The 26,060-nt window shown below is 39.3% G+C and overlaps 1 protein-coding gene across 1 annotated transcript in view; it reads right to left on the reverse strand.

Moving 5' to 3' along the window:
* The window catches only part of LOC121522257 (Down syndrome cell adhesion molecule-like protein 1 homolog), a 173,559-nt gene that overhangs the window by 29,988 nt on the left and 117,511 nt on the right, over window positions 1-26,060 (reverse strand). Inside the window, exons 8-18 of the mRNA XM_041806429.1 lie at window positions 24,659-24,801; window positions 21,295-21,424; window positions 19,478-19,756; window positions 16,691-16,819; window positions 16,368-16,547; window positions 14,843-15,048; window positions 6,497-6,593; window positions 6,219-6,347; window positions 5,919-6,086; window positions 5,607-5,677; window positions 5,157-5,397 (exon numbers count right to left, since the gene is read on the reverse strand). Coding sequence (XP_041662363.1) covers window positions 5,157-5,397; window positions 5,607-5,677; window positions 5,919-6,086; window positions 6,219-6,347; window positions 6,497-6,593; window positions 14,843-15,048; window positions 16,368-16,547; window positions 16,691-16,819; window positions 19,478-19,756; window positions 21,295-21,424; window positions 24,659-24,801 — 1,773 coding nt within the window. The remainder of the gene's footprint in view (window positions 1-5,156; window positions 5,398-5,606; window positions 5,678-5,918; window positions 6,087-6,218; window positions 6,348-6,496; window positions 6,594-14,842; window positions 15,049-16,367; window positions 16,548-16,690; window positions 16,820-19,477; window positions 19,757-21,294; window positions 21,425-24,658; window positions 24,802-26,060) is intronic.

Below are 26,060 nucleotides of genomic sequence, written 5' to 3' on the forward strand. Positions count from 1 at the left end.
ATGGATTTTAACTGAACTCTGGGAGATATTCAGTGCCTTGGAAATGTTATTTTTGTATCCATCCTCTGACCTATACTTTTCAAAAACCTTTGCTCTGAGTTGCTTGGAGTGTTCTTTTGTCTTCATGGTGTAATGGTAGCCAGGAATACTGATTAACCAGTGACTGGACCCTCCAGACACAGGCGTCTTCATATTACAATCACTTGAGACACATTCACTGCACTCAGGTGATCCCCATTTCACTAAATGTGAGACTACTAGCACCAGTTGGCTGAACCTCTATTGAATTAGGTCTTTTTGTTTAATTGACATTACTTTGTAGAAATTTTACTGAGCATGACAAATTTATGAAATCAATAAAATGGTAAAACATCCAGGGGGATGAATACTTTTTAAAGGCACTTCATATGAACTTGGAGATGTCAAAGAATTCTTCTGTCTCTAAAAAACAAATCCCATATGTGAAAAGATCTTAGTCCACACAGTGACATCACATCATATTTGTTCTATACCAGCTGCTTGTTGGAGCTAAAATGTTTAAACAAACTAAAATTTTGAAAACCCTGTATTCTCTGTATATTAACTTTTGCATCTTCTCCTCTGACGTGTCAAAGAAGTGACAGAAGTGTCAGTTTCTCCTTTTAATAATTTTAAAGCTGTAATAATCCCCCCACTTTCAGCTAACAAATATTCAAGAGTGTGCCTTTCTTAAATGATAATTAAATCGAATTATTAAGGCCATGACATAAATCTTTGTGATTTAAATCCTTTTATGCTATACAAAAGTACAGCCTCTGAGTTGGCCTCTAGGAACGGTTTTGGTCTCAGCAAGAGCTTTTAGGGTTGGTTGTTTAGAGATAAACAATTTCAATCAACAAGTTTTTAATTAATTGTATATTGAGAAGTTGGTGGGGTTAAGAGGTTAATAATTTGGAAAAATTATATTTGCTTGAAGTGAAGATTGCCAAAATTACAGCTCCAGCTGATAATAAATAAATAGCCCTCTCCAAAACCCTGAAAGGCATAAAGAAAAGCTAGCAATAGATAAGAAGCTCATGACATGCATCCAGCTTGATGTATAGGAGCATTTCTACAACCACTATCTCTCTTTCTCTGCACAAGCCTCCCTCTGTCCTGGCCAGCCCAGGTGTCTCTTCTATTGGCCACCGCTGACCGTTAGCCTTTCAGGCTTTGAATAACACACTGTGGACCATGAACAGAAGTCAACTTGTGAAAGGAGGGAGAGGCAGGAAGAGAGGAAGAGAGCTGAATGAAAGACAGAAAGAGCCATGAAAGAGAGCAATCGGGCCAAGTCCAGCAGGAAATTTCACTGCAGCTGGTGAGGAGGAGGACAGAGGAAGGAGGATTGGGAAAGTGAAACAGAATATGAATAAACCTTTAGGTCTGAAATCATTGGGAGGCATGAAAACAGAGAGCAATTTCACCCTTAACAGTGAAAACCCAAAAAATGGCACATGAAACAAAGTGTCTCTTAAATGTCAGCCTAAGTTCTTATTTTGGGTCATAAAAGAAATCTGTTGTTGCAGTATAAAAGATAAATACTTTTGTAAGAAGATGGGGATTACAGGAGCAAAAACAAAGGCAGTTTTGGATGGGCTGCAGGGAGGAGGAGATGGGCGAGGGGCAGAGGAAGAAGAGAGGAAGAGAGTTAAAAGCAAAGGGAGTAAGGGAAGGGCAGAAAAAAAGATGAGAAGAGGGAGCAGAGAGACAATGCGCTCAGCTGTGGATAATTACAGCAGGAAACTAGCAGAGAGAGAGAGAGACAGAGAGACAAGCTAATTATAATTATTTTTAGTATGCTTGTTGTTATCACTATTATCATAATGGCCATCAATATCACTGTCGCCACGGTGACAGCCACAGGGAAGAGCTGTAGGGCTCAGCCTGCTCTGGACCAATGGGGCTCTGCCAACTGTTCACTGGGTGGACAAGTATGTATGTGACCTACGTTTGTGTGTTTCTTTGTCTTAGTGTGTATGCATTTGTTTGTAGGGTCTAGAAATACTTCAGCTAATGATGATGATGTGAAAAAGAGACAAATGTAAAAGAAAGAATAATTATTTTAAACTGAAGCCTTTGAAGTCGCTTAAAATGTGTCATAGAAATTAGCTGTTTAAGCGATTAACAAAAAGGAGAAACTAGTTTAAAATGAGATTACAAAATGCAACAGAGTCAATGATAGTTACTCACTTTATGTCATGAAGGGTGCGCTAGGCTGACCTAAGCTAGCTGGGGGAATTTAGGGTGTTTTTATGCCAATAGCTGGTTTGCTTTTCAGATGATAAAATAATATATTGCTGCATTTTGTTCTCACACTGTTCCATTGATAAGAGCATGGCATCGGGGTACTTTGCCCAAATGATGCCAACACTTCTGCTTTCTTGGTGAAAACATTACATGAAAATGAATGGCAGGAAATGGGAAAGATTAGTGTTTGAGACAGCGTATAAGCGTATAATTCAAAAAGCATATATTTGTTTATTTAGCAGCTATTAGGAGCCCCAATAAAATGAGCAAACGGAAGAAACAGCACTCAGATATGTCCTTTAGGGGTATTTTATTTTGGGGTCAGGCGGTATACAAGACACAAAAAAATGACTTTTACACCAACTGACCCAAAAATAAAATAACCCAGAAAGACATCTCTGAGTGCTGACCCTTGCATTTACTTGTAAGTCTTTGTTGGCCATGCACAAGATTAAGATGTTGGATTGTTGGAGTGTGCTCCTTTTTGCCCTGTTCCCAAATCCACAGGCCAGTGAGTAATGCATAAAAACTATGACTTTTTCGCATACTGATGGCAGCACCTGCCATCAGTGTGTGAATTGGTAGGTGTGACCTGCAGCGTAAAAGAGCTTTGAGTTGTCAGTCAGACTAGAAAAGTGCTATAAAAGCTGAAGACCATTTACTCCATCTTGTTATTTGTTTACAAATGAACATCACATTTGTGTGAATTTAACCTGAGTTGTATCTTATTTTAAACATACAACAATATGTAAGTAAAAACGTGTGAAAACAGGCTTGCAGACTACAGCTCCTGCTGTCCCAGAGCAAGCACTAACTTAAAGCCAGTGCAAACACAACACTGATCCTACATTTCAACCCCATTTCTGCCAAAAGGCATTGATAAAAAAAAAATGTTGTTAACTATGGCTTAATAACTGTTTGTGTTTGAAGCACAGAATGGAAAAAATATAATCAAATCTCCTCCCATTCCTGCTTTCTAATCTACCACCATTCAGTGTTTGGGCTTGTTTCCATCCAAATAGGGGCATGGTGACTCTGGAGAGCAGGAAGTGATGCTGGTTCACTTTTACTTTTCAAAAGTGGGCTTTTCTTCAGCCAGGCTGTCAGCACAGCCTGCTTTTCCAATTGTATATGTAAAGAAGTGCATACTAGTCGCATTTTGCATTCAAGACACTAGGTGGCGAGTTGACCTACCTACAAAATGAGTGGTAGGCTGACTCGGAGCAGCGAAGAGGTCAAATGCCTCATTGACATTTGATCAGATAAGAATATTTATTAAACAACTGACACTTCTTTGGTTTATATTTTCATGTCTGATGAGCTAGCTGTGATATGAAGAATAAATGAATACAAATGGCTGGTGGGGACTCTTGGCATTATCAACTCTGGCATCACAGACAAGTGGCTAAAAGCCATCGATTAACATGGTCACTCTTTAAACCATAACACCTGTTGGTGGTGTCAGTGGAGAAGCTCTGACAGCAGTATGTAAAAGTAGTATATTAAACTATAAACATAGTGGCCAAGGATAGTTTTGCGACTCTGAGTCTGACTCTATTCCTGCGGTGGATTTAGTTTTCCTTTTTATTCAAAATTCTTTTGATGTAGGGGCCCTTCTATGATTAACTTTTTCCCTAATACATCAAGACCCTACAGAGCTTTCTAAAGGTCGGCTCAGACTACAACATGTTTTTGGTCATTCATGTCCGAACCATGTCAGACTACGTGAGGAGACTCTTTTCCCATCTTGTACGGCCCCACTACAAGTGTGATCCAGACTGCTCATCATATGCTGAAGTCACCACTGTTTCCACAACTGTGGGAATTTACAGGTCATCAGGGGGGCGGGTCAAAGGGTAAATCATAGCTACAACAGAAGCACCCTGTGTGATTCTAGTGTTTTTTTTTTGCTCTTAAACAAAGAAAGAAACAAACCAGAAACGATTATGGATTCATCCTGATGTATCAAGAGGAAACAATATGGACTGTCTCTCCTTCAAATAGAACTTGAGGTAGGAATGTGTTAAAATGTCAAGAAAATTACCCCAGTTAACCTTGCCAATACAAACAGCTTCAATGTATTCACACATAAATCCCCAGGGGTAGAAAAAGTGGAGACCTGTATAATGTCTACTCTAACCTTAACCCTAACCCTAACCCTACTCTCGTAAAAGATGATGCAAAGGCAAGGAGCAAAGAAAAAGTAAACTAAATTTCACAAGAGACACCTGGAAAAGAATTTCGCTCAATTCTGAATAGCAGTGAATAGTCAAAAGATTTTACAAGATTGCAGACCGAGGATTGCTGATCCTTTTGCTCTTTGCTTCAACTCTCCATTTACTAGCACAATAATAGCCAAATGCAGTTTAAAAATTTCTTCACATCATTCATGATTGTGAAGCTTAAGAAAAGGTTTTGGCTTTTGTGCTTAATTCAGCCATTTTTTCTTCTTTACTCACTACATATCCATCAATCCTTTAGCCACTGGGATGCTTCTGAATGTTTCACTGTAAAAGAATTACTCAGTCTTTCAGCAGAGCTCCTTTGTGCACCGAGTCTGTGAGACTATGTGTGTCCTTGGTGTTTGTAAAAAGCATTGGATTCCTGCCGCCAACAGTCTTTATTGTTCAGAGAATGGAGAGAATGTAGTAATTTTAGGTTGCAAAGCATGGAGTGATTTGACACGGATCAGACAGAACGCAAAAAGAACAATGGCAACAGGAAAAGTACAGCGACTGTGAATCATAGCAGACTGAGGATATTTAACACAGGAGCTCTGACAGTTCAATATTTCTGGTTTTGTTGATGCGCCGTGATGTTCAAGCTACATTCATCATGGATGTTGGTGGCTGAGTTATGCTGTGTTTATGTTTTTTTCTTATCCTCACCATCCTCCAGTGTTGTAGCGTTGATCTCTGAGCTGGAAGGCCCTGTGCCTGCTCTGTTGAAAGCCTGGACAACAACGCCGTACTGCGCAAACTTCTTCAGGTTATCCAGGGTGTAGACCTCGCTGTCTCCTGTGGCCTTCATCTCTACAATGCTGTACTGGCCGTTACTGCCAGGGCCGTTCTCTCTGTAACCGATCTGGTAACCCCGTATCACTCCATTCTGCAGCTCTTTCCTTGGAGCCTGTAGATTAAAAACAGAAATATGGAGCTGCAGATCAGATCTATTCATGCTGTGAATCATTATTTATGTAGCCACCGCAATGAATAAGTATCCTGAAAAGGAGTCAGGATAGTAAAAAGAAGTGTTACTTTTCAAACAAAAAGGCAGTCACACAATCAAATCTCTTTTTTAGGAGGTAAAAAGCTGCAGAGAACATTCAATCGTGTTACCTTCCAGGTGACCCTGATACTCTGAGAGGTCACAGGCTGCAGGATCACATCCATAGGAGGACCATCAGGCTCTGTGAGAAATAAAGACACACACAGACTGATGTGGAGGCATTTTTTGTAACTACTGAACAAATACACTCTTCAGCTTTCACACTCTGTCCTACAGCTTTAATAGATGTTTTTCTCACTTTCAGTGAGACACACTTTCAATACAAAATGTTTCTCCAAGGTCGCATTTCAGTTTTGGCGCAGAGCTAATACAACAAGCAAAGGTGAAATATTCATAAGAAGCAGAGCTGTAGAAATACTTACGTGCTTCCTCTGTGCTGATGGTGAGTTCTTTACTTGCCTCACTCTTGCCTATAGCGTTGTAAGAATACATGCGGATGCTATACACAGAGGCAGGATGAAGGTCCACTATGTTTGCCTGATTATTGGTGGGGGAGATGTTTCGAGTTGCATGCTTTAGCTCCCAGGAGTCTGACAAAAGAAGAAGGTAATTTAAGTTCATGGTTGTAGCTTCTCATTTTGTGTTGTAGTTTGACAACTTGGCATATTTTCAATTTAGAAGGATTTTTCGGTGTTCATTCTCTTTACATTGAGTTTACTCACCTGTCTTGTTCTTATACTCAATATCATAAGAGGTAATGACACTATTTCCATCAAATCTCTGAGTCCACCGAAGGTTCATGCTGCGATCTTTCACTTCTCGTACCTCTAACTCTGGAGGGTCAGGAGGCTCTAAGAAAGTAAAAAAATGGGATTAAATCAAGGAGGGGAGATAAAGACGGAGAAAGTTACTCTAATTGAGAAAGATCTGTGCTGAAGATGGGGAGATTTGTGAAGCTTTATACACTGTACAGAGTATGAATTTACACAGTTAAAGTTACCTTGCACTGTGAGTTGAATAAGGCCCCGTCCCTCTCCGTAAGAGTTGATGGCATGACAGGAGAAAAAGACTGAATCCTCACGCTCCGCTGGCTTTAGCTGTTGGTAAAAAAAAGGTAAAAAAAAAAAAATGAAACAACAACTACAAAATCAACTCTTTCTTTGTGCAGGCACACTGTGTGAACAAAGCTGTGTGATGGGGAAATGAACCAGTGCAAGTTTTTCCATCTATTGGGCCTGCTCTAGGTACAACCTGCTTTGAATACAAAAAGAAATTAGGGAAGTGACACCAATCAAGTGCAGCTCTTACAAGTCTGCATTTTTTTTTTTTTTAGCAAGTATTACCTTTTGCACCACTTGAAACCCACCCAGTGAAGAACATCATGGGCACTACACCTAAACCCCCCTTATAGCTATTTATCGCTGGTGTCAAGCCCAAACCTCCATCCATCTCCATTTTTCATTATTGTTATTTTTTTCGTAAATCAGTGCTATTAGTCACCCTATACATCAGTCTGTGGGTTTTAAGCCATTTTAAAGCAATAAAAGTGTTGAAATGGATGCAGACTTTAAATATTCAGATTTATATAATTGGAAAATAAGTGTTTTTTGTACTCCCTGAAAAACTGTGATTTTTGGAGAACCTTGGGTCCCAAGGTTTTGGCCCAATGCCAGCAATATGTTACTCCAACTATTTAAATATCATTGAATATATGAATAATTGGATACACTTCTCTTTAATTTGCATTACATCCAATTTCGTAACCTGACACGCCAGATGAATGTGTTTCACACATCAACACAAAGCTTCAATAGGAAACGTTTGGGAAAAGGCAAAGGATTTGAAAAAAACTCGGAGTGTGATTGGATGAACATTCTGTCACATCTCTACAGGCCAATCAGAGCAACAAAACACGTGACGTAACCGCTATCGAGCTGCAGGTGCACAGCTACTGACGAATAACGCGAAACATGGCGACTGTAAAGATGTAAGTACTCGACTTTTGTTGTTTTTGAAAAGAAAACAACTCACTGCTGTTCTTTTTCTCTTTAAATGAAGAAATGTTGTCAAGTTCTGATAAATTTGGCAATGTAACAGCATCCACACTAATCTCTTCCACCTTAACTGCAGCGGCCTCTTGTTGCTGCTTGTTAACTTCACGACTCTACCGAGCCTGAAAGTACTGCCCCTCGTTGCTGATTGGTCCTGTCACTTTCTAACCGGGCCCAAACGGTTCAGATGGGAGCTTTGCAAGATGGAATCGCCAGTGAAAAACAAGGAAACGGGCATATCCATCTGCTTTGCAAGGTTACCAATTTCGTATGTTAGCATATTTTCCCTTCATCTTACAAGAACATGAGTCAAAAATCAATGTTGAAAGTCTGTGAAAAGTTTTCAATGGTTATGAAGCAGACTAAGATCTATACTCATACCGCTATAAGAATGCAGAAGCACAGATGATTACAAAAAAAAATTGGTAATTCTTTCACTTATTTTCTAAAAAAGAAATATCTATAGTCTCTGGCGCCAGGCAAGTGTCAAAAAAGTAAGTTATAACATGCATAATAGTCAGCCTTTGTCGACATTTTCTGCAGGAAATATTCTTGCTGATTGACACAACATTTAAAGGAAAGTGGGGTAATATTCTTAAGTGCTAAAAACGCTACTTGCATATGTACATGACAAGATCATCACAGAGATTAAAGGCACTGTTTTGGCCACATGGGTGCCAAAATTGAAGCAATAAAAAAATTCCTAATGGGAGCTTTAAGTCTAAACAGTCTTTTTAAATTCTGAACATAGAGTCAGTATTTGCCATTGTTTTTCAGATTAATGACTTACCATTAAGTGATATTTAATGTAAAAACTTTGTGTTTAATCTGAATTCTTGAGTTTATGCATACTAGGAGAGGTTTTAACCCTCCTAAGGAGGATGCTAAAAATTTGTGGAGGTTTGTCTGATCTAAGATTGTCAAAAACCTTTTTTTTTTAAACATATTTATTAAAAATAATTCATTGGTTCATAAACAGGTCATTTGGTAGAACTATGTGTATGTTGACTTTTTGGAATACTTTCACAGAACCCAAAGTTGATGCCAACTTCTGGCAGCTTTTGAGGGGGCTCACAATGTTTGTTTCGATACAAGTGGGAAGGGAGTGGGTCCAAAGAAAAGGGTCAGACCTAAAGGATGGAGTTTTTTTTCTGATTAATTATATCATTTAGTAATCTGAATCTGCACTGCTACTACCAGCTCATATTCCAACCAAAGGACTTACAGAAGAAAGACTGAAACAGCCCAAGAATACAACTTCCCCTGCAAAGTTTCACAGTAAATAGCTTGCCAGACACATTTAAGCTGCAGTTCTCAAGCTGTGGGTTGGGACCCAAAAGTGGGTCACAAAGCTGTTTTCAGTGGGTCGCGAATGTGTGTCTGGAAAAAATTGTGGCAAAATGTCTGAGAAGTACAGCAGTCCTTAGTGGATATGCATCCATATGTTTTTATTTTACTGTGTTTTATCATGATATTGGGTAAATTTAAATGTTATCTCAATATTTTAACTCATATTTCTCCTGTTCTTGTAATGGCAACTCTGCTTGTCCCGTGATAACAGTCATTTCTCAAAATCTCTGGAAATTGGCAAACATTACATGTAATCATAGGGAAATGGGACATAAAACATTTTTAAGTCTCTTTTTTCAGTCATATTTTATTCCATTCAATATTTGAATGGCAACATTAATCATTCATTGTGTTTTTTAAAATTTTTCTTACTTTCTTTTTACTTTTTTCAAATTTTGGGTCACAATTCGTCATTGACGAAGCTGGTGTGTACTGAGGCTTAAACAGCTGAGAACCACTGCATTAAAGCAAGCAGGATGTTTTCTGAGTTGTTACAAAAATGTTTTAATGAAAACAATACACAGTTATGTTCAGGTCCAGCAAAGAGAGGCCGCAAGAATGATCACAAACTAAAACTTCTAACAGCTGCTCAGAGTTGGACACAATATCAAACAATAGTCATGGAAGCCAATTATACTGTAGATTTATCGATTGGATTGGTGCAAACTGTGTACACAGGCTTTAGTGCACATGTAGCTCATTTGTCTTTGTGAGTGACAAGATAAACTCCTAGGTAATGAACTCGATTTAGGTCCTCAGTACATCACTAATCTGCTCCAGTATCACATGTTACCACCAACAATTTGTACAGAGTTTTTGTGTACCTTTTCTTTTTTAATGTAAATGTGGACAATAGATTCCACATTCAGAGACAGAAGCTGGGCTAAAAGAGTGGATAATGTCAAGCAGTAAAATGCCAAGAGTGGGAGATGAAGTTAAGCCTACCATCTCTGAGGACTAGAGCCTACTTAATTTATTATTTCTATTTTATTGTATTTATTTATTAGTTTATTTGACAAAACTGAACAGTTTAAACTGCCAAGCCAGAGTTAGCTATAAAGCTAATTTTCATCTGTGATCCCCGGACAGGAAGATGTAAAAACTACAAAATGCAGATGATAAAATAAAACATTCTAGCATATAAAACAAAACATACTCAACAACAGTCCATCACTAAAAACAACACATTTAAAATTACATATCACTGTCTCTTAGATTGATGCATTCAGAAGATTAAATCAGTGATCACATGATTGTTTTTCCTTGAGCCATGATTTCAGTTTACTTTTAAAAACACTGAGACTTGCACAGTCTCTGTTATGGGTAGAGATTGAGTTCCACTTTTCTGCTGCTCTGACTGAAAATGCAGACTGTCCTAACACAGTGTTACTAAGTTTAACTGAACAGTCTCCTCTTGCTGATGCCCTGGTCTCCCTAAGATTGTTCCTGCTGAGAAACACACATTGTTTAAGTGGTGGTGGTGGTGGTGGTGGGGGTGGGGGGGGGGCTGATCATGAATTAATTTATACATCAGACACATATCAGCATAACAAAGAAAACTTTTAAAAATCATTAAGTTTTATTTCTTAATGATGTTACAGTAGTGGTAATTCCTTGGTTTTTATCCAGAGTTTTCAATGATTGTTTGTAGAGGGTGTATAATGGTTTTAGAGTGGTTGCTCCAGCCTGAGACCAGCTCATGACACAGTAAGATAAATGAAAAAAAATCATTGAGTGCATGAATAGTTTAGCAGCGGTCAATGGTAACTGATGCCTGACATGTCTGAAGTTCATTAGGCTGGCCCTTACATTTCTGCAGACGTTTTTTACATGTTTCTTAAAATTTAGGTTGGAGTCAATTGTTATGCCCAGAAACTTGAAATGTTCAACAATCTGTATTACCTCTCCATTTACAGTCATATCAGGTTGAGGTGTATTATTTCTCCTGATAGAAAAACATATTCCTACAGTTTTGCTCACATTAAGTGTTAGACAGCTGTGAGTTAGGCAATCAGAGACTTTGTTTAATGCTGCAGAGAGTTTGGATGCAGCTTGTTCTCTTGTTTTAGCATGGGTGTAGATAACCGTGTCATCTGCATACATTTGGATCTGCACCTCTGGACAGATCAGGGGCAGATCATTAATGTACAAACGAAATAAAATCGGCCCTAGGATTGATCCTTGCGGCACTCCAACATCACAATCAATAAAAGATGAGCGCGTATCATTAATTCTTGTACACTGTTTTCTTTAGCATATGTATGACTCCATCCACGTCAGTGCTTTACCAGAAAAATTAAACTTTGACAATTTAGACAACAAAACATTATGATTTACAGTATCAGAAGCTTTTGTTGAAATCAAGGAAAACAGCAACAACAACACCTCCACTGTCAAGAATAGATTTGATTTGTTCTATAAAATAGCAGATTGCTGTCTCAGTTGAGTGGTGTTTCCTGAAACCAAACTGCATAGGATGCAATGGAAAATGACTGGTATTTAATTAAGCCATCAGCTGGTAACAGATGACCCTCTCTGTGACTTTGGCGATTACCAGGAGAATACTTATGGGCCTGTAGTTTGCTGTATTGGTTTTATCACCTGCCTTAAAGATGGGAGTTACGACTGCTTATTTCCAAGCACTGGGAAAATTGCATTGTTTTATTGACAAATTTACAAGATGACCAATAGGAGCACAAAGGTTACTTTTGTATTTCTTCACAAATGCAGGATCACAATCAAAAACATCTTTAGCCTTGGAGGTTTTAAATGTTTCAAGACTTTAATTATAGAGGATTCTGACACATCAGAAATATTAAAAACAGGGAAATCACAGTTTGGTGAAGTAATAATTTTACTTCTTGAGCCAAATTTGTGTGTCAGATCTTGGACTGAATCTATGAAATAATTGTTAAACACAGAGCATATTTGATTTTTGTCTTGCGTTAAAATTCCTTGAGATTCCAGTTCAAATCCTCTGGCTCCTTTGCAGTTGTCTTTCTTTAAAATTTTGTTGATGTTTTCCCAGGTTTGCCTAGTATTTCCTTTAGCTTCATTTATCATATCAATAAAAAATTTGGCTTTTTCCTTCCTCAATTTATTGACAGCTCTATTACAAAGATGCTGAAAGGTCGTTCTGTCATGGGCTGGTCCTGATTTAAGTGTGATTTTTAAGGAATGATCCCTTTGTTTCATTAAACTCCACAGATGTTCAGTTATCCATGGCAAATTCTTTTTTTCAACATTTTATGTTTTTACTAAATTCATGTTTAACTTTGTTGATTGTGGACATAAAACATTTTGAAGCAGACTCTGGATCATCTGAGGACAAGATATTAGTCCAAGTTAGTTCAAACTTCCTTTCGAATTCCCTGATAAGTCTCTTCGGAATAATTTTTATCGTATTTCGACTTTCTTGCCGGTACATCAACTTGTGCTTTGTTATTTTCCTTGCCATCAATGTCAAATTATGATCTGACATCCTAGTCACTAAATTAAATGATTTTGTTGTTCTTTCTGGTTTGTTGCTGAACATTAAATCTATCTGGGTTTTAGATGACTGAGTAATCCTAGTAGGGCCTTGGATAAGTTGTTGGAGGTCGAACTGATTTGTTATATCTTTAAGTTTTTTTCCTATTTGAACTTTCTGTCCAATTTATGTTAAAATCCCCAAGCAGGATTAACTCCTTATTTTTATCAAACTCTTTTAAAATATTTTTAAAATTCTCATAAAATATGTTATTTGATGAGGGAGGCCTGTACACACCAACAACACTAACTGACATGGATGGAGACAAAATAAAGTTTACAGCAATGCATTCCATAGCCATAGTGCGGTCAAATTCAATTTCCTTACAGTTAATTAGACCTCCACCCCTGCTGGCTTTCTGGTCTTTCCTGAAGACGTTATAGCCCTTTATTATATATGCAGAGCTAGGTGATGAGTCTGTCAGCCACGTTTCAGATAAACAAAGGAAATCAAGGTTTGAGTCAATAAGTAATTGTTCAAGTTGCTCAGTTTTTGATGTGACACTTCTGATGTTTTAATGTCCTCCAAGTAATCCTTTAGGCTCACGCGGGTCCCACAAAACTTTTGCGTGGTTTGTTGTTTGCAGCAGCTGAGAGCTGCGCTGTTTGAGTGCAGCAGGATTGTGTGGACGCGCTTCGGGGATAATTGGAGGTGTTTGTCGAAGTTGCCGAAATAATATCCATCATAAGACGGTAAGGAGATTTTTTTTCACTATATTGCTTGGTTGGAACATTAATTTGTCTTTTGAGGATGTTGGAGGAAAGAGAGCCAAATGCGGAGTCAGAACAGCTGATTTTGCGCCCAGGATTTTTATGTACTTCACCTGGATTATGACTGCCAAGTATCCGAGTATTCTCCGAAGCTGTGGAGATGATTTTGCTCTCTCTGTGGTTCTTGGTTGTGTTTCGGGAGAAGCTGCTTTTCCGGTGTCCAGCAGCTGGGAGAAGCAGATGAACTGGCTATGTGAGTTCAAGGTAACAAGGTGTTCATGGTGTCATTGCTGGTGTGGATCAAACGCCGAGCATCAGCGAAGTGATAACATCAGTAGCACTGCAATACAACTGACAATGATAACTTTCTGTAGCAAGTCAGTAGTCATCCGCCTTTGTCTTGAGGCAGTTGTAAAGCATACGCCACGTATATGAACTTTAAAACTGATGTTAGCAACTCTTGTACCTGCAACACCTGCCCTGTTGCAGGTGTCCGTCGCCATCTACATACATGGGATGCAGGACTTAACTGCTAAACAGGGGTGGAAGGGAGCTAATTACATTTACAAATATTATTCTAATTGAGTGATTTTTTTCTTGTACTTTTTGAAATCAGTAATTTTAATTCTACTTGAGTAAATGTTAACTAGAGTAAATGTGCGTTTACTTGAGTACAATAGTGTTGTACTTTTTCCACCTCTGTTGACTACACAGTAGCATATAATGGATAATGATTCCACATCACATCTTAAAACAGCAAAAAACTGGAGTGTTGATATCTCAGGGTTAAACGTTTAGGAGTTGACTTAAACTCCAGAAGTATAGCTCCATTCTGAGTGAAATGGTCTTCAGTGTTGGAATTATTTGACAGTTTCCACCAGTGTTATTTCAACTCAGTAGCAAGCGAACTGATCCATCATGCCCTTGGACAGAGTGTTGAGATATGTTTTCTATGTGTTTAAATGTTGCCTACTGTGTAGTGGTTCCTGCTGGGGTTCCTTTTCTCCTGTTTCTGGTGGATTGTTGTTGTTTTTGATGGGAGACACACTTGTACCATGCATGAAGTTATCCATTGAGTCAGGTTGACTCCGCTTTGTGTAGAGACCCATAGAGACCATAAAGAGACCCACCTTTGCACAGGTTTTACTGCAGATATGTGGTATTGTAAAATATTGAACACTTTCAATTGTGTAGTTTAACTATACGTGGTCCGGACCACTACAAAAACTTCTGATGTTAAATTTAACTCTATATATGACTTTAATTCAATTTGTCAATTTTGCTTTGTATTCTACTTTATTATAGTCTGACTTAACCTGCACGCTCAAGACTAATGCCAAAAACAAGTTTCAGATAAGCAGAGTCTGGTCAGAACTGATACCAGTCTAAATATTTGTTGTTTAGAGGAGAGTCCAGATGTTATGGACTGCGACCTTTCATAGAAAATATCCTTTATAACCTCTGCCACACTAAGTGTTGTGTTGGTGGCCTAGTCTCACCCTTATTCCCCACACATCAGTCAACAAAAACAGCTCAGAGGAATCTGCCCTATGCACTTTGACACATAAAGATCGAGGGAGCTAAAAGAAAAGGAGTCTGAAAAACAGCAAAATGCAAAACAACCAATTTGTCAAGCGAGTGAGAGTCATAAAGACATTTCTGTCTGACGTCACCAGTCAGATGTTCCACCATATATAAGTGGTTACCTTGAGCGTAGACAACACCTCGTCTGTCTTCTCGTTGGGACTGGTGGTAATGGAGTAGCGGGGGTTGCGGTCAGGGTCGATGACCGTGTCGCCTTTCTCCCAGCGGATGATGATGGGCCATTCACCCCTGGCTGTGCAGTTCAGCTCCTTCACGTGACCCTTCTTTGCCATGGTGGTGTTGGGGTGACTGGTGATCATCGCTGGGACTGGAAAGAGAGAGGAAATGGAGTGTGAGATGAAGAGAAAATGATGAAGAAGGAAGATACGGTGACAGTAAACAGATTGACGATAGGGACATCGCATAGAAGAAGCAGAGAGAGACAGAAAAGAAAGAGTAAGTGGATAATAAGCAGGTTAAAAGGGAGAAGGGATTGAAAGAGCAGAGAGAGGGAGGAGAGTGGAAAAGCTGGCAGACAAAAAGGTGGAGTTCAGAGTGGCTAAGTTCCACTGCAGCAGAGTAATGAAGAGCTATGGTCAATGAGGTAAAGTCAATAAACCTCCTCTCTCATTCTCCAATAGTTAACATTAGGGCCTAGGTGAAACAGAAACGACACACTTTACCTTTGGTGTGCACAAAAAAGCACACTCAATCTTCTTTGGCCAACACACACACACACATAATACCAATCTGAGGGGGGCTCTGCTGTTTTGTTTTCATCACTTATTCATCCCCCCCTCCCTCTTTTCCTCTTTTTCCTCCGACTCCGCTGAGCGAAACAGACAGAATTGAGGGAGGCAGAGGAGAGGAACGGTTCAATCAATAACACTAACACCAGCAGGAGAGAGAGAGAGAGAGAGAGAGAGAGAGAGAGAGAGAGAGAAGGGTAATCCTGTGATAGCAGAAACAAGCAGTTGTATTTGTGTGCACCTGGTTACATGTGTCCGTGCCCGTGTGGTAGAAACACAACATCTATTTTACATGATGAAGCTGCATTGTGAAGTCATGGTGCTGCATGCTGCAGAAAGGGTATGGCCTTAAAGTACTGCCCTGCTTGATGTTGACATTCCAGTGCATGCGTGTTTCGCTATGCATTTTCACATTGCATTACACAGAGTGTTACTGACAGTCAGGGCAGGTTGCAGGGATCGATTGAAGATAATGATTAAGCTCAAAGTGTTTTTGATTGTCTGTAGACGGACCCCAAGAGTCAAAAGATCAATGGCTGAGTAGCTTGCCTTCTCACTTCCTTTCACACACACACCCCCCCCACACACACACACACACACACACACACACACACACACACACACCCTTTTCTTTCTCACTGCTCTTTATTGTCTTGCTCTTATGCCCATGGTCACCTCTGCTCTGCCAGTTCATCACTGCACACACGTGTGTGTGCATTCCTGCGCGTGTGTGAGCAGTGCGAGCTGGCTCATTGGTTTGACACACTTATCGAGTATGTGTGCATTAAAACTGATAAATCAGGAGCACCGGAGCATCCCTGATGGCCTCACTGCAGTCATCTCTGCCATGAAGAAGTCATACTCTGCTACATTAGCCTGTGAGAGTTTGTATACTCACTCTTCACGGTGAGGACCATGCTCTTGCTGATGTCAGAGCCCACACCGTTGGAGGCCTGACAGAGGTAGAAGCCACGGTCCTCCTCAAGGACGTGTCTGATGAGTAGAGAGCCGTTTGCCATGATTTGGATACGGCCCGTCAGAGGCACAGGGTGGTACTGCTGCGGGTTCCCAATACCCGCTGGACATAAAGGCAAACAGGAGATTAAGATAAACTATAGACATAAAATGTATTTTGACCATTACAATATTTTAATCAAATTTTCACTGGACAATGTAGAGGCAGTCACAGTAAACGTTAAGGATGAAAGATGGATTACGTACCAAGTGCACCTTTGGCATGCTTCCACATGACCTTGGGAGGAGGGTATCCATCAACAGAACAGTTCAGGATCCCCGCCTTCCCATAGATCCCATCCTGGTTGTTGGGTTGCACTACCCAACGAGGAGGCACTACAGGAAGAGGGGAAAACAATCAATAACAAAACACAATTACCAAGTTGTGTTCTGTTCTACAAAGTAAATGCAGCAGGGACTGGAAACTAATACAAGCAGCCAGCTTGATTTGCACTGTTTGCATACTTGAATAATTCAACTTTTACTCCCCTAAAAAAATCAGGGTCATTTTTGATCAAGTTTTAAACATCTGATAATCTATAAAACTGTGTTAGACCATCTTTTGGCAAATTTTTATGTTTTTTAATATATTTTATTGTGACTGCTGTTTTAGTGTTGTGAAGTACTTTTTCATTTCTACTTGGTATTTGAAAGATGCCATAACAACTGAATTGGACTTTAACTACTTCATTACTAACACATCATTCCATATTTGCAGCCTATTTAAAGATGTTTAACTTCCACTGCTGCACTGCACTGTGCGCATTCTTTCATCCAAACCACCACCCAAGCAAGGTCTCTTTAGCACAATTACAGCCTGACCGGACAGTTGTAGAGATTCCTGACCCATGTGCCCTGAAAATATGTTGCTTAATTTTGGGTTCTGTGTCATTGTGAACAACATGTCTTAAACATTTCCCAACCTCCTGACAGAAAGTCGGTCATGTTTAGTTTTTGTCCCGCCCTCTAAGATTTGTTCACTGATGTCATGGAGCACAGAGCACCCTGCACGTGCAGCAGTCACAGATGTAAACAAACCACAGTGCATTTCCTGCTGTGTGCCTTCATTTTCACCTCTGTATACCAATAAATGTGAACCTCTCCTGGACAGTCCAGTACAAGACTGGAAGAGGCACCTCTGTCGAGGAGCCTTACGCTTCACTAAAACCTGTTGCTGCTGATTCTGCTGCTGAACAAGACGTCAACACTAATACTATTCAATAATAAAAAAATTGGGTGTGAGGTGTGAGGCTCACAAACACAGCAGAGACTCTTTCTTTCTTTCTTTCTTTCTTTCTTTCTTTCTTTCTTTCTTTCTTTCTTCATATTCTAATACAATGGTTTATTTTTTCAACATAATTTAGGGCATGTTGCCTTTATTTAGAGAGGACAGGACTGGAATAGTGTAGGAAATCCCGAAGACAAATTGAGAAATACTGATAATGTTTTCTGAGTTTAATAAGGAAAAAAAGTTTTCAAAATGGTGCTCATCAAAAACAGAGTTAACAGCAAAAGACTCTAAAGTTGCATGCTTATTGAACACAAGGTAATCTATTTGAAATGTGAAGTCTAATGGGGAAATACTGTAAGTCTTATCTCAGGAGCATTTTTGAAATTGAATACTATGTTTTGTTCCCTACACATGTTATTGATTTTCATTTTTCATGTCCATGTTGACACTTAATAGCTGGCTGTTGTTAAAAGAGAAACTGTTAAATTTAAGCCATGTGGATTTTATTCAGAAATAACTTGTTTTTTGTTATTTCTTTGTCGAAAAATAGCCACATATATACACACAGGGTACATATAGTGCATCCAGAGATCCTGTGTGAAGATGTGATAAAGCTTCAGAAGGACAGCCATCACTGCAGCCCTTCAATGATCTGATGAGCTAGACAGAAGCCTCTCCTCAGTGCAAACACATGGAAGCCTGCTTGAATTTTGCAAAAAAAACCAAAACAAACAAAACTCAACATGAAAGGCACATGACTCCTGTCTGAATGCACTGCATAGTATATATTGCAGTTCAGCTAAAAAAAAAAAAACATGGAGATATGATTTCTGTGATTGTGTGACACACTGACTTCAGATGATTACAGTGAGTATGGGCATGTTTATTTTTCCCACTTAAAGAACTGCCTCCATGTAGTCTGTCATGTCTGTCGAGACACAGCACAAATTTATGGCTTTGTGATCATATAATCTTATGTAGTGACCAATCATAACTGCTGCTCTTGGCTTAAGGGACTCCAGCAAAGGGAGTTTCAAATACCAACTAACCACGTTTAGTAAAACAAGCAAGAGTTTTCTGACTAATTTACATTTAATGGCTTCTGAATGGCCAGAAGATGCCATACACAGAGATAAGAAAGGTTTCTGCATATGTATTCTTATTGAGTGACTGCACCAGACCATTATATGATTATGCACTTCTGCAGAAAAAATAAACACATTTTAAACTCCCAAGCCAAATGGGAACCACTGCCTTAAATTTCTCAGATGTACTTTTTTCTATAAACTTATTAAATTTTTAATCCTTTAAGAAAATGAACTTGCATGGAAACTAATAGTCAAATCAGCTATCAAAAAGTATGGTTAAGACAAAATTACAGCACTGAAATATACTGGTATGAAGCATGAACTGGCATCAAGGTGAAAATTCAGGCACAAGCACTTCAGAGTTTTCATTTGTTTACTACATGGATAAATGTATTTAGTATTTCTTTCTACTGCTAAGTTTACATGAATGAATCACAGAACTGCTTTGATTTTTAAGGGCCGTCTATTGGAAGATGCTGCTGATTTGCATCATGGGGAAAGGAGAGATGCAGTTTTACTGCAAATTTTACACAAGGACTTAAACACAAGTAAATAAACATCTGTTGAAGTACTTTACTCTGTGCTTGTTCTACAGATTATCTTTTTACTTGAAGAAAAAAATCATCTACCTTCATTTCCTCTATATTTTCTGTCATCTCCTCCGTCCTTACCCACCTGTAACTGTGAGCTGTCTCTCTGTGCTGACAGTGGCAGCATCGTTACTGGCGATGCAGGTGTAGTTGCCGTTGTGTTTGAGCGACACCTTGGAGATCTGCAGGGAGCTCATGAACTCCTTTGTGTCGATGGTGATGCCAGAGGAGGCTACGATCTCCTGCCCGTCTTTGCGCCACGTGATGCGTATGGGCATGTCTCCGGATGACACCACACAGGCGATGTACATCAATTTACCGATGGAAGTTGGAGGAAAGTCAAATGGCTGGATCAATGGGGGAACTGAGATTGGAAGAGGAGAGGATAAGAGAGACAGGTGAAGTAAGCAAATGACATATTGTAAAATGTGCAAATATGGAGAGTAAATAGAAATGCAGAAGAGACAAAGGGGAGGAAAACAGAGGAATGAGATGAAAGAAGATGAGTAAAAGAGATAGCGGAGGTGGATCAAGTAGAAGAAATACATGCTGAAAAGGAGAGAGGGGAGGCAAGGACAGGCAACAGGGTGAAATAAAGGGTAAATAAGAAGAAGAGAGGACAGAACAAGGCAAAGAGGTAGTGTAAAAATAGAAAAAAAGTTAGAGGTGTTTAAAAGAGCAGGGTGAATAGGAGGTGAGGACAGAGATTTGAGGCTGATATGAATAAGACGACGATAAGTGGAAGAGAGATGTGAAGACTCAGGGGATATATGGTTAGACATACAGATTTGAAGAGTCAGGGGTATTCAAAGGACAGAGAGGTTGAATGAGGGGTGAACAGGTGGAGTGAAAGAGAGGGAGGATAATGACAACCTCATGCATAGATTACTGGTTTATTTTCTGTCTGACCTAAACCTGGACCTCCAAAGCTTCTATACCACCCCAGTCAGTCACTAGCCCACTCTGTAGCCGCCTGTGCCCCCAACCAACCCCTCCACTCCAACCCCACCCTGCCCTGCTAAAGCCAGCCCATAATAGCTGCTCTAATTAGAGCTCAATCCGCAGGGGGAAGAACGGTGTTGCTATGGAGAGCGGCGGAGGTGCTGGTGCTGGTTTAAAGCCGGGGGGGTAGGAGGGAAGGATGGAGGTGCTCTTGGTTGGGGGGGGGCTACAGCTGAGACATCTGGGGGTTTAATCTGGGCCTTGTTAAAATTCATCTAATTAAATCAGAGACATGACGAACGCACATTTATACAAGCACATACCTACACCCACACACATACACACGTTTAAGCAAAACACCATCGAGACCACAAATTTCACACATCTGCTAATGTCAAGTCAAGAAAAACACACACACACCCACAACCCACGCTCACACTCGACAACTTCCTAAAACAAACATGTCATGCTACTGCAGCAGTGAGCAGAGAGAAATAACGTACAAGGTGATATGCAGAATATATAAAGCACCCACACAATCATTCACACACATGCATGCATTTGTGTGGCGCACACATGTCTCACACAATAGCACTCCTGCTCTATGTAATTGCTGAGTGGTTGAGAGAGCGCACTAGGCCACTCCGCCCCTTAATCAGGGGTTATTAGAGGCAATGCATACAGCTTTCTTCTTCCTCTCCCTCTGCTCTAAACCAGTCTTACTCACTCTTGTCCCTCTTACAATCACCCTTTTACATTCATCATTTTCCACTGCGTTTTAAAACCTTTGACACAGTAAAACACAGCAAGACTCTCGTAACTCACATATCTGTAACCAAAAGTGAATAATATTATTCATCCTACTGTGTTATGTATGTTTTAAGAGACAGTTCATACTAGCCAGAAGTCAAAAACCTGTGAAAAACTGTGACAAATGTATCCTTTCTGAATGTGACTGACCTTTGACGGTGACATAGACAGTCTGTGTGATGAAGAGCTGTGGCTGGATGAGCACGCTGCAGACGTAAGCACCCTCGTCCAATCCTTTTTGAACATCGCTGAGCTTCAGTGTGCCGTTTTCAAACACCACCTGCACAGACATGAGTAATGTTATATTTAAGGTGATTTTTTTGACGTTGTTGAACATATGGCATATAGTCCTGTGAATATAAACAGAAATAGAGCAAAGATCAACACATGGGAATTATTGGGGCATAGAAAATTTCCTGTGTTTGCTTTTCCTTCAGAGAATTGTCTGACCCATCTCAATTCCCACTCTTTGAGTGCAACCTCTACCATTTGGCTGATGATGCATAGTCTCCAGTGCAAATTGAACCATTATAAAGTAGGTGTAATCAATAAAAGGTGCTGAGGTGCATCTACCTTGGCGTTTCAATAAATGCCTTTGGAATGTCATGGAAAGGGCTGATAGGCAAGAGGGGTAAGAAACACCCACTCCCTGCTTCCTGCTGTCCCTTATCAGCCACAAAATCATTTAGTCCAGAGGTTCCCAACCGTTTTTCCTTGGAGCCCCCCCCACTTTTGAAGAAGAGAAGCTGAGTCCCCCCAAGACCCATGTAAAAAAAAATTGTTAACAGACTGTTGTCAGAGATCAACATCCATTTAAGTGTTTCATTGATAAAACCCTAGAATAGGTCTTTCTTACCAAAATACCATTGTATAAATTATTTATTGAGCGTTTTATCACAATTTTACTTAGTATGTGCAAATCTAATTTTGACAACATCAGAGCACACCAAGAAATTTAAGAAATCATGACATCAAAATGCAATTCTTAAGTTAACAGCTAAAAGAATTCTATCATAATGCTTATGCAAAATTAAAACTAAGGATGTACCAATACCAAGGTGTTGAGTGTTGACCGATACCGAGTACTGATGCAATACTGTTGTGAACTTTCTGGACTGACTGTGCAGACTAGCAAATTATTTTAGACCTTTATTTGACTCAGAACATGGCTCAGCAAATATAATCAAAATGTACAGCATCTCTGTGACCCTAAAGATTTTTTTCTGCTGATTACTGAGTTTTACTCCTGAATATTAAAATAATAATAATACAAGGGCTTGCATCACAGGCTCTCTATCTCTCCCTCTCTCACCTTTATGCTCTGCTCAGGCAGCATGATGTGATTACAGAACAGCCTGCAACTGACAGGCCCAAACAATTATGGCAGTTAGCATTTGAATCAGCATTCGGGCTAGCAGTAATACATGATTGTAATTCGATTAAAGTGATTAAAAGACGTTCCATATCGGGTTTACTGGTGTGGATATAATCATTATAGTCTCCAAAAGTCACACGAGCTCCAGGCTTGCTGAAAATGCTGCCACAAGGGATTCAGAGGCATCAATAGCGTCAGTGGGTCGACACAGCGGCTAGCTTCAAGACGAAAAACAAGTAAGAGGTGGCGATGTATGGTTCAAAAGTTATCTAACTTTTGATAAACTGTGTCACTTTTTGTCGTGTATAACAGTGCCGGTCTGGAAGGCATTTTAATGATCATATTCAGAGAAAAACTGTCACACAACCACTATTCTTTCCTAATGCAGTGGGTCCTTTGGTTCTTCTATGCTGCTCTGAAAACGGTAGCCCTTGCATGCAGTGTTTTCCAGTAGCGAAGAAGAATTGATTTCTGGTTTATGGTGCTAATATTTAGCATGGCTAAATGGAGCAAAATATAAAGCTAAACCAAAAGGTATCAGATTGTTGCAGGAAGTCTGTACCTGTCGATACCAATACCTACATTTTAAGCAGTATTGGACATATTTCAGATACTGGTATTGGAATCAGAACAACCCTAAGTAAAACATTTGTTCCACCAATGGCTGTGATGATACAACAATGTGAAAATAACAATGGAGATTACTGATTGAGCTAAAGTGTTAACAAATCTAGAGAGTTTACCTTAGGCCTAAATAAACAACTTCAGAAATAACAGTATCTTTATCAATACAAACCTTTTTCATCGTTTCGTAAAAACGTTGTCAGACAATGTAAATGTTATCTGACATGGATGAATGCTAACATCAGTTTAGAAGCTAATGGGTTACCAACATGTTTTGTTGTATTATGAAATTAAGTTCAAGCTCTCTATGGATTTTCAGTTCCATAATCTTTGTAGTTGCATCTAAACCAGAAAAAATCAAATGAAACCATTTATCATAACCTAACATTTCTATGACTAATAACCTATACAACAGCATGAAATGATAACAGCATTTAAGCTTTCCACCTTGAGCCTAATGTCAAAGGAAGATGGCTGCTTCAGGAATTTTGTTTATTGAATTTTAATTATTTTTCATAAGGAAATTGTTTCAAGACAAATAAAAACATGAAAGATATTTAACATTACTATCTCTAAGATTATAAAAATACATTCAGGGTCAATTATATGATTAAAACTAGAAAAGCACTTGGAGAGCGCAGAACTCCGACATTAGCCCTATCTCCCAATAGCGAAGAATTCTTTCAAAAATTCCTAAATCCGTCCCCATGTGCCCCCCACCACGGCATTCGCCGATTACTCCCGCCCCATTGAGGTGGAAACATGGTGAGGCAAAGCATTGGCTTTGCTTCAGGTGGACTGTCATGGTGGAAGCATTGCCTGCTGGTGCCAACAGATGCACTGAGAGTCTCACCCATGGTCTAACTGGATGACTGGAAGTCATGGCAGAGGGTGAATATTCCTCTATTCCTCCCAGCATTGTGAGTATTCTCACTACAATTCGCTGTCTTTCTCTCTGTTAAGCTCCGACTCATCTCCTCTATAAACTCCAAAACTTTGAATAGAATCACGCCCAAAATGCTGCTGGGAGTGAAGTTACTCATGTCTGCCATCTCCTGGTGTAAAGTGGTAACCAACCCTTTGCCATTAGCCCTATCTCCCAATAGTAAAGAATCCTTTAAAAAATTCCTGGATCCAGATGGTGATCTGGATCAGTCCCAAAATCTTATCAGTTCTTCCTTATGCCATTTCTGACATTTGCTGAAAATTTCATCAAAATCCCTCCATAACTTTTTGAGTTATGTTGATAACAAACAAACAAACTAACTAACAAATAAACTAACATACAAACTAACAAACCCACCCGATCACATAACCTCCTTGGAGGAGGTAATAACATTACACAGATAAAATACAATAAAACAAAATGAAAATACTCTACACAAACCTACATAAACAGTATTTGTACAGGGACATTTCTGTGTCTACACAGTGCTCGTCTATATAATCCTGAAAAAAAGGTCATGTCACTTTTTCTTATGTCCATGAGCAGAAAGCAAAAAACAAGAACTCCACCTGACGATGGTTGTCAGGAAGCAGAAGTCCCTCCTTGTACCAGTTGATTGAGTAGTAGGGATATCCAATCACACGGCAGTTTATGAAGGTGTTTCTTCCTGCCACAGCAGTGATGTTTTTCATGGGCCTGATCCTCGGAGGACCTGATAGTGAGTTAGATAGAGAAACAGAGTCATGGGCAGAAGTGGAGAGAGATGAAGAGAGAGTAAGGTTGACCAGAAGAAGAAAACAGAGGAGGACAAGAAGATCATTAGTCGACAGTGTCAGAAACAGGTGTTGGAATTTTAGGAATAAAGTGGGAGGGATGATTGGGAGGGAATTTGGGGAGAGGGGAAGAGACAGAAGAGAAAGAACGAAAATAGAGGTGTACAAAGAGAGATAGGTTACTAATGGTAAAAGCAGCTTCAAAAAGGTTCTGATTATTGCCTCAAGAGATGAGCTGTCCAACTAATGCTGACCCAGCTGTTATTTTTTGTGCTGCAGTTTAAGCCACCAGTGTATGTTTTTATTATAAACTCTAGTGCATTATCATAACTCAGCTGTTTTAAAAGCTGTAAGAAAAAAGAAAAAAAACAGCTGGAAGTTTGAGTAAGTTTGAGGCTAAGGCAGGGGAATGTGTCTTTAAAAGTTCAAATTCTCCTCAAAGTAACAAACAAAGACAAAGGAGTCATTCCAGATTTTAGAGCACCAACAATGGTGTTCTTCTTTATAGGTCAGATTGGACTAGCGATAGCAAATTCATTTGATGTGTGGCATTTAAACAAAGCAACACTTCATGAAACTGACTCAAATAGTGTAAACAGACAGAGGAAGAGAGAGAGAAAGCAAGTAAGATTTACAACACTGACACTTGACTTTATATTGAATTAATTTTATACTTAAGGCTCTATAGTAAAAAAGTACATTCAAGTGCTTGGATAAGATGACAAATAGGTTATACATGTGTATAGTACTTTATTTTTTGAGCATCTCAGCATCTTATGGTACCTCATGACAGTGTTTGCGCAAGTGGAGTAAAATATGCTATTATTTCCTTTATGGCTAAAAACATCTGAGCTCAATTAAGACATTTTTTATGGATAATGATAGGTCAATTTTTATTTTTTGTCTTTGTTCTTCCATCAGATATCGTTTCAGTTTGCACCTGAATTTACCATTTCAGCTGAGAAGAGCCTTATGGTCAGTACTCAAGTTAAAGGGATATTTTGGTATTTTTGAGGTTGGGCAAAAGTAGTGGCATTAGCCTCCAGAGATTTCAGTGTGTGTTGCCCCTTAGTGCAGATGTGAGACTATATAGCACCACAGACAGATACAGTTGCTTCATGTAAATTAGAGAGTTTTAGGTAAAAATGGACAAAAAACAATGCTGGCTCAGTTGTACAATATAATGAAGAAGTATTTT

Source organism: Cheilinus undulatus, linkage group 2 (genome assembly GCF_018320785.1).
Source record: "Cheilinus undulatus linkage group 2, ASM1832078v1, whole genome shotgun sequence".
Classification (NCBI taxonomy): domain Eukaryota; kingdom Metazoa; phylum Chordata; class Actinopteri; order Labriformes; family Labridae; genus Cheilinus; species Cheilinus undulatus.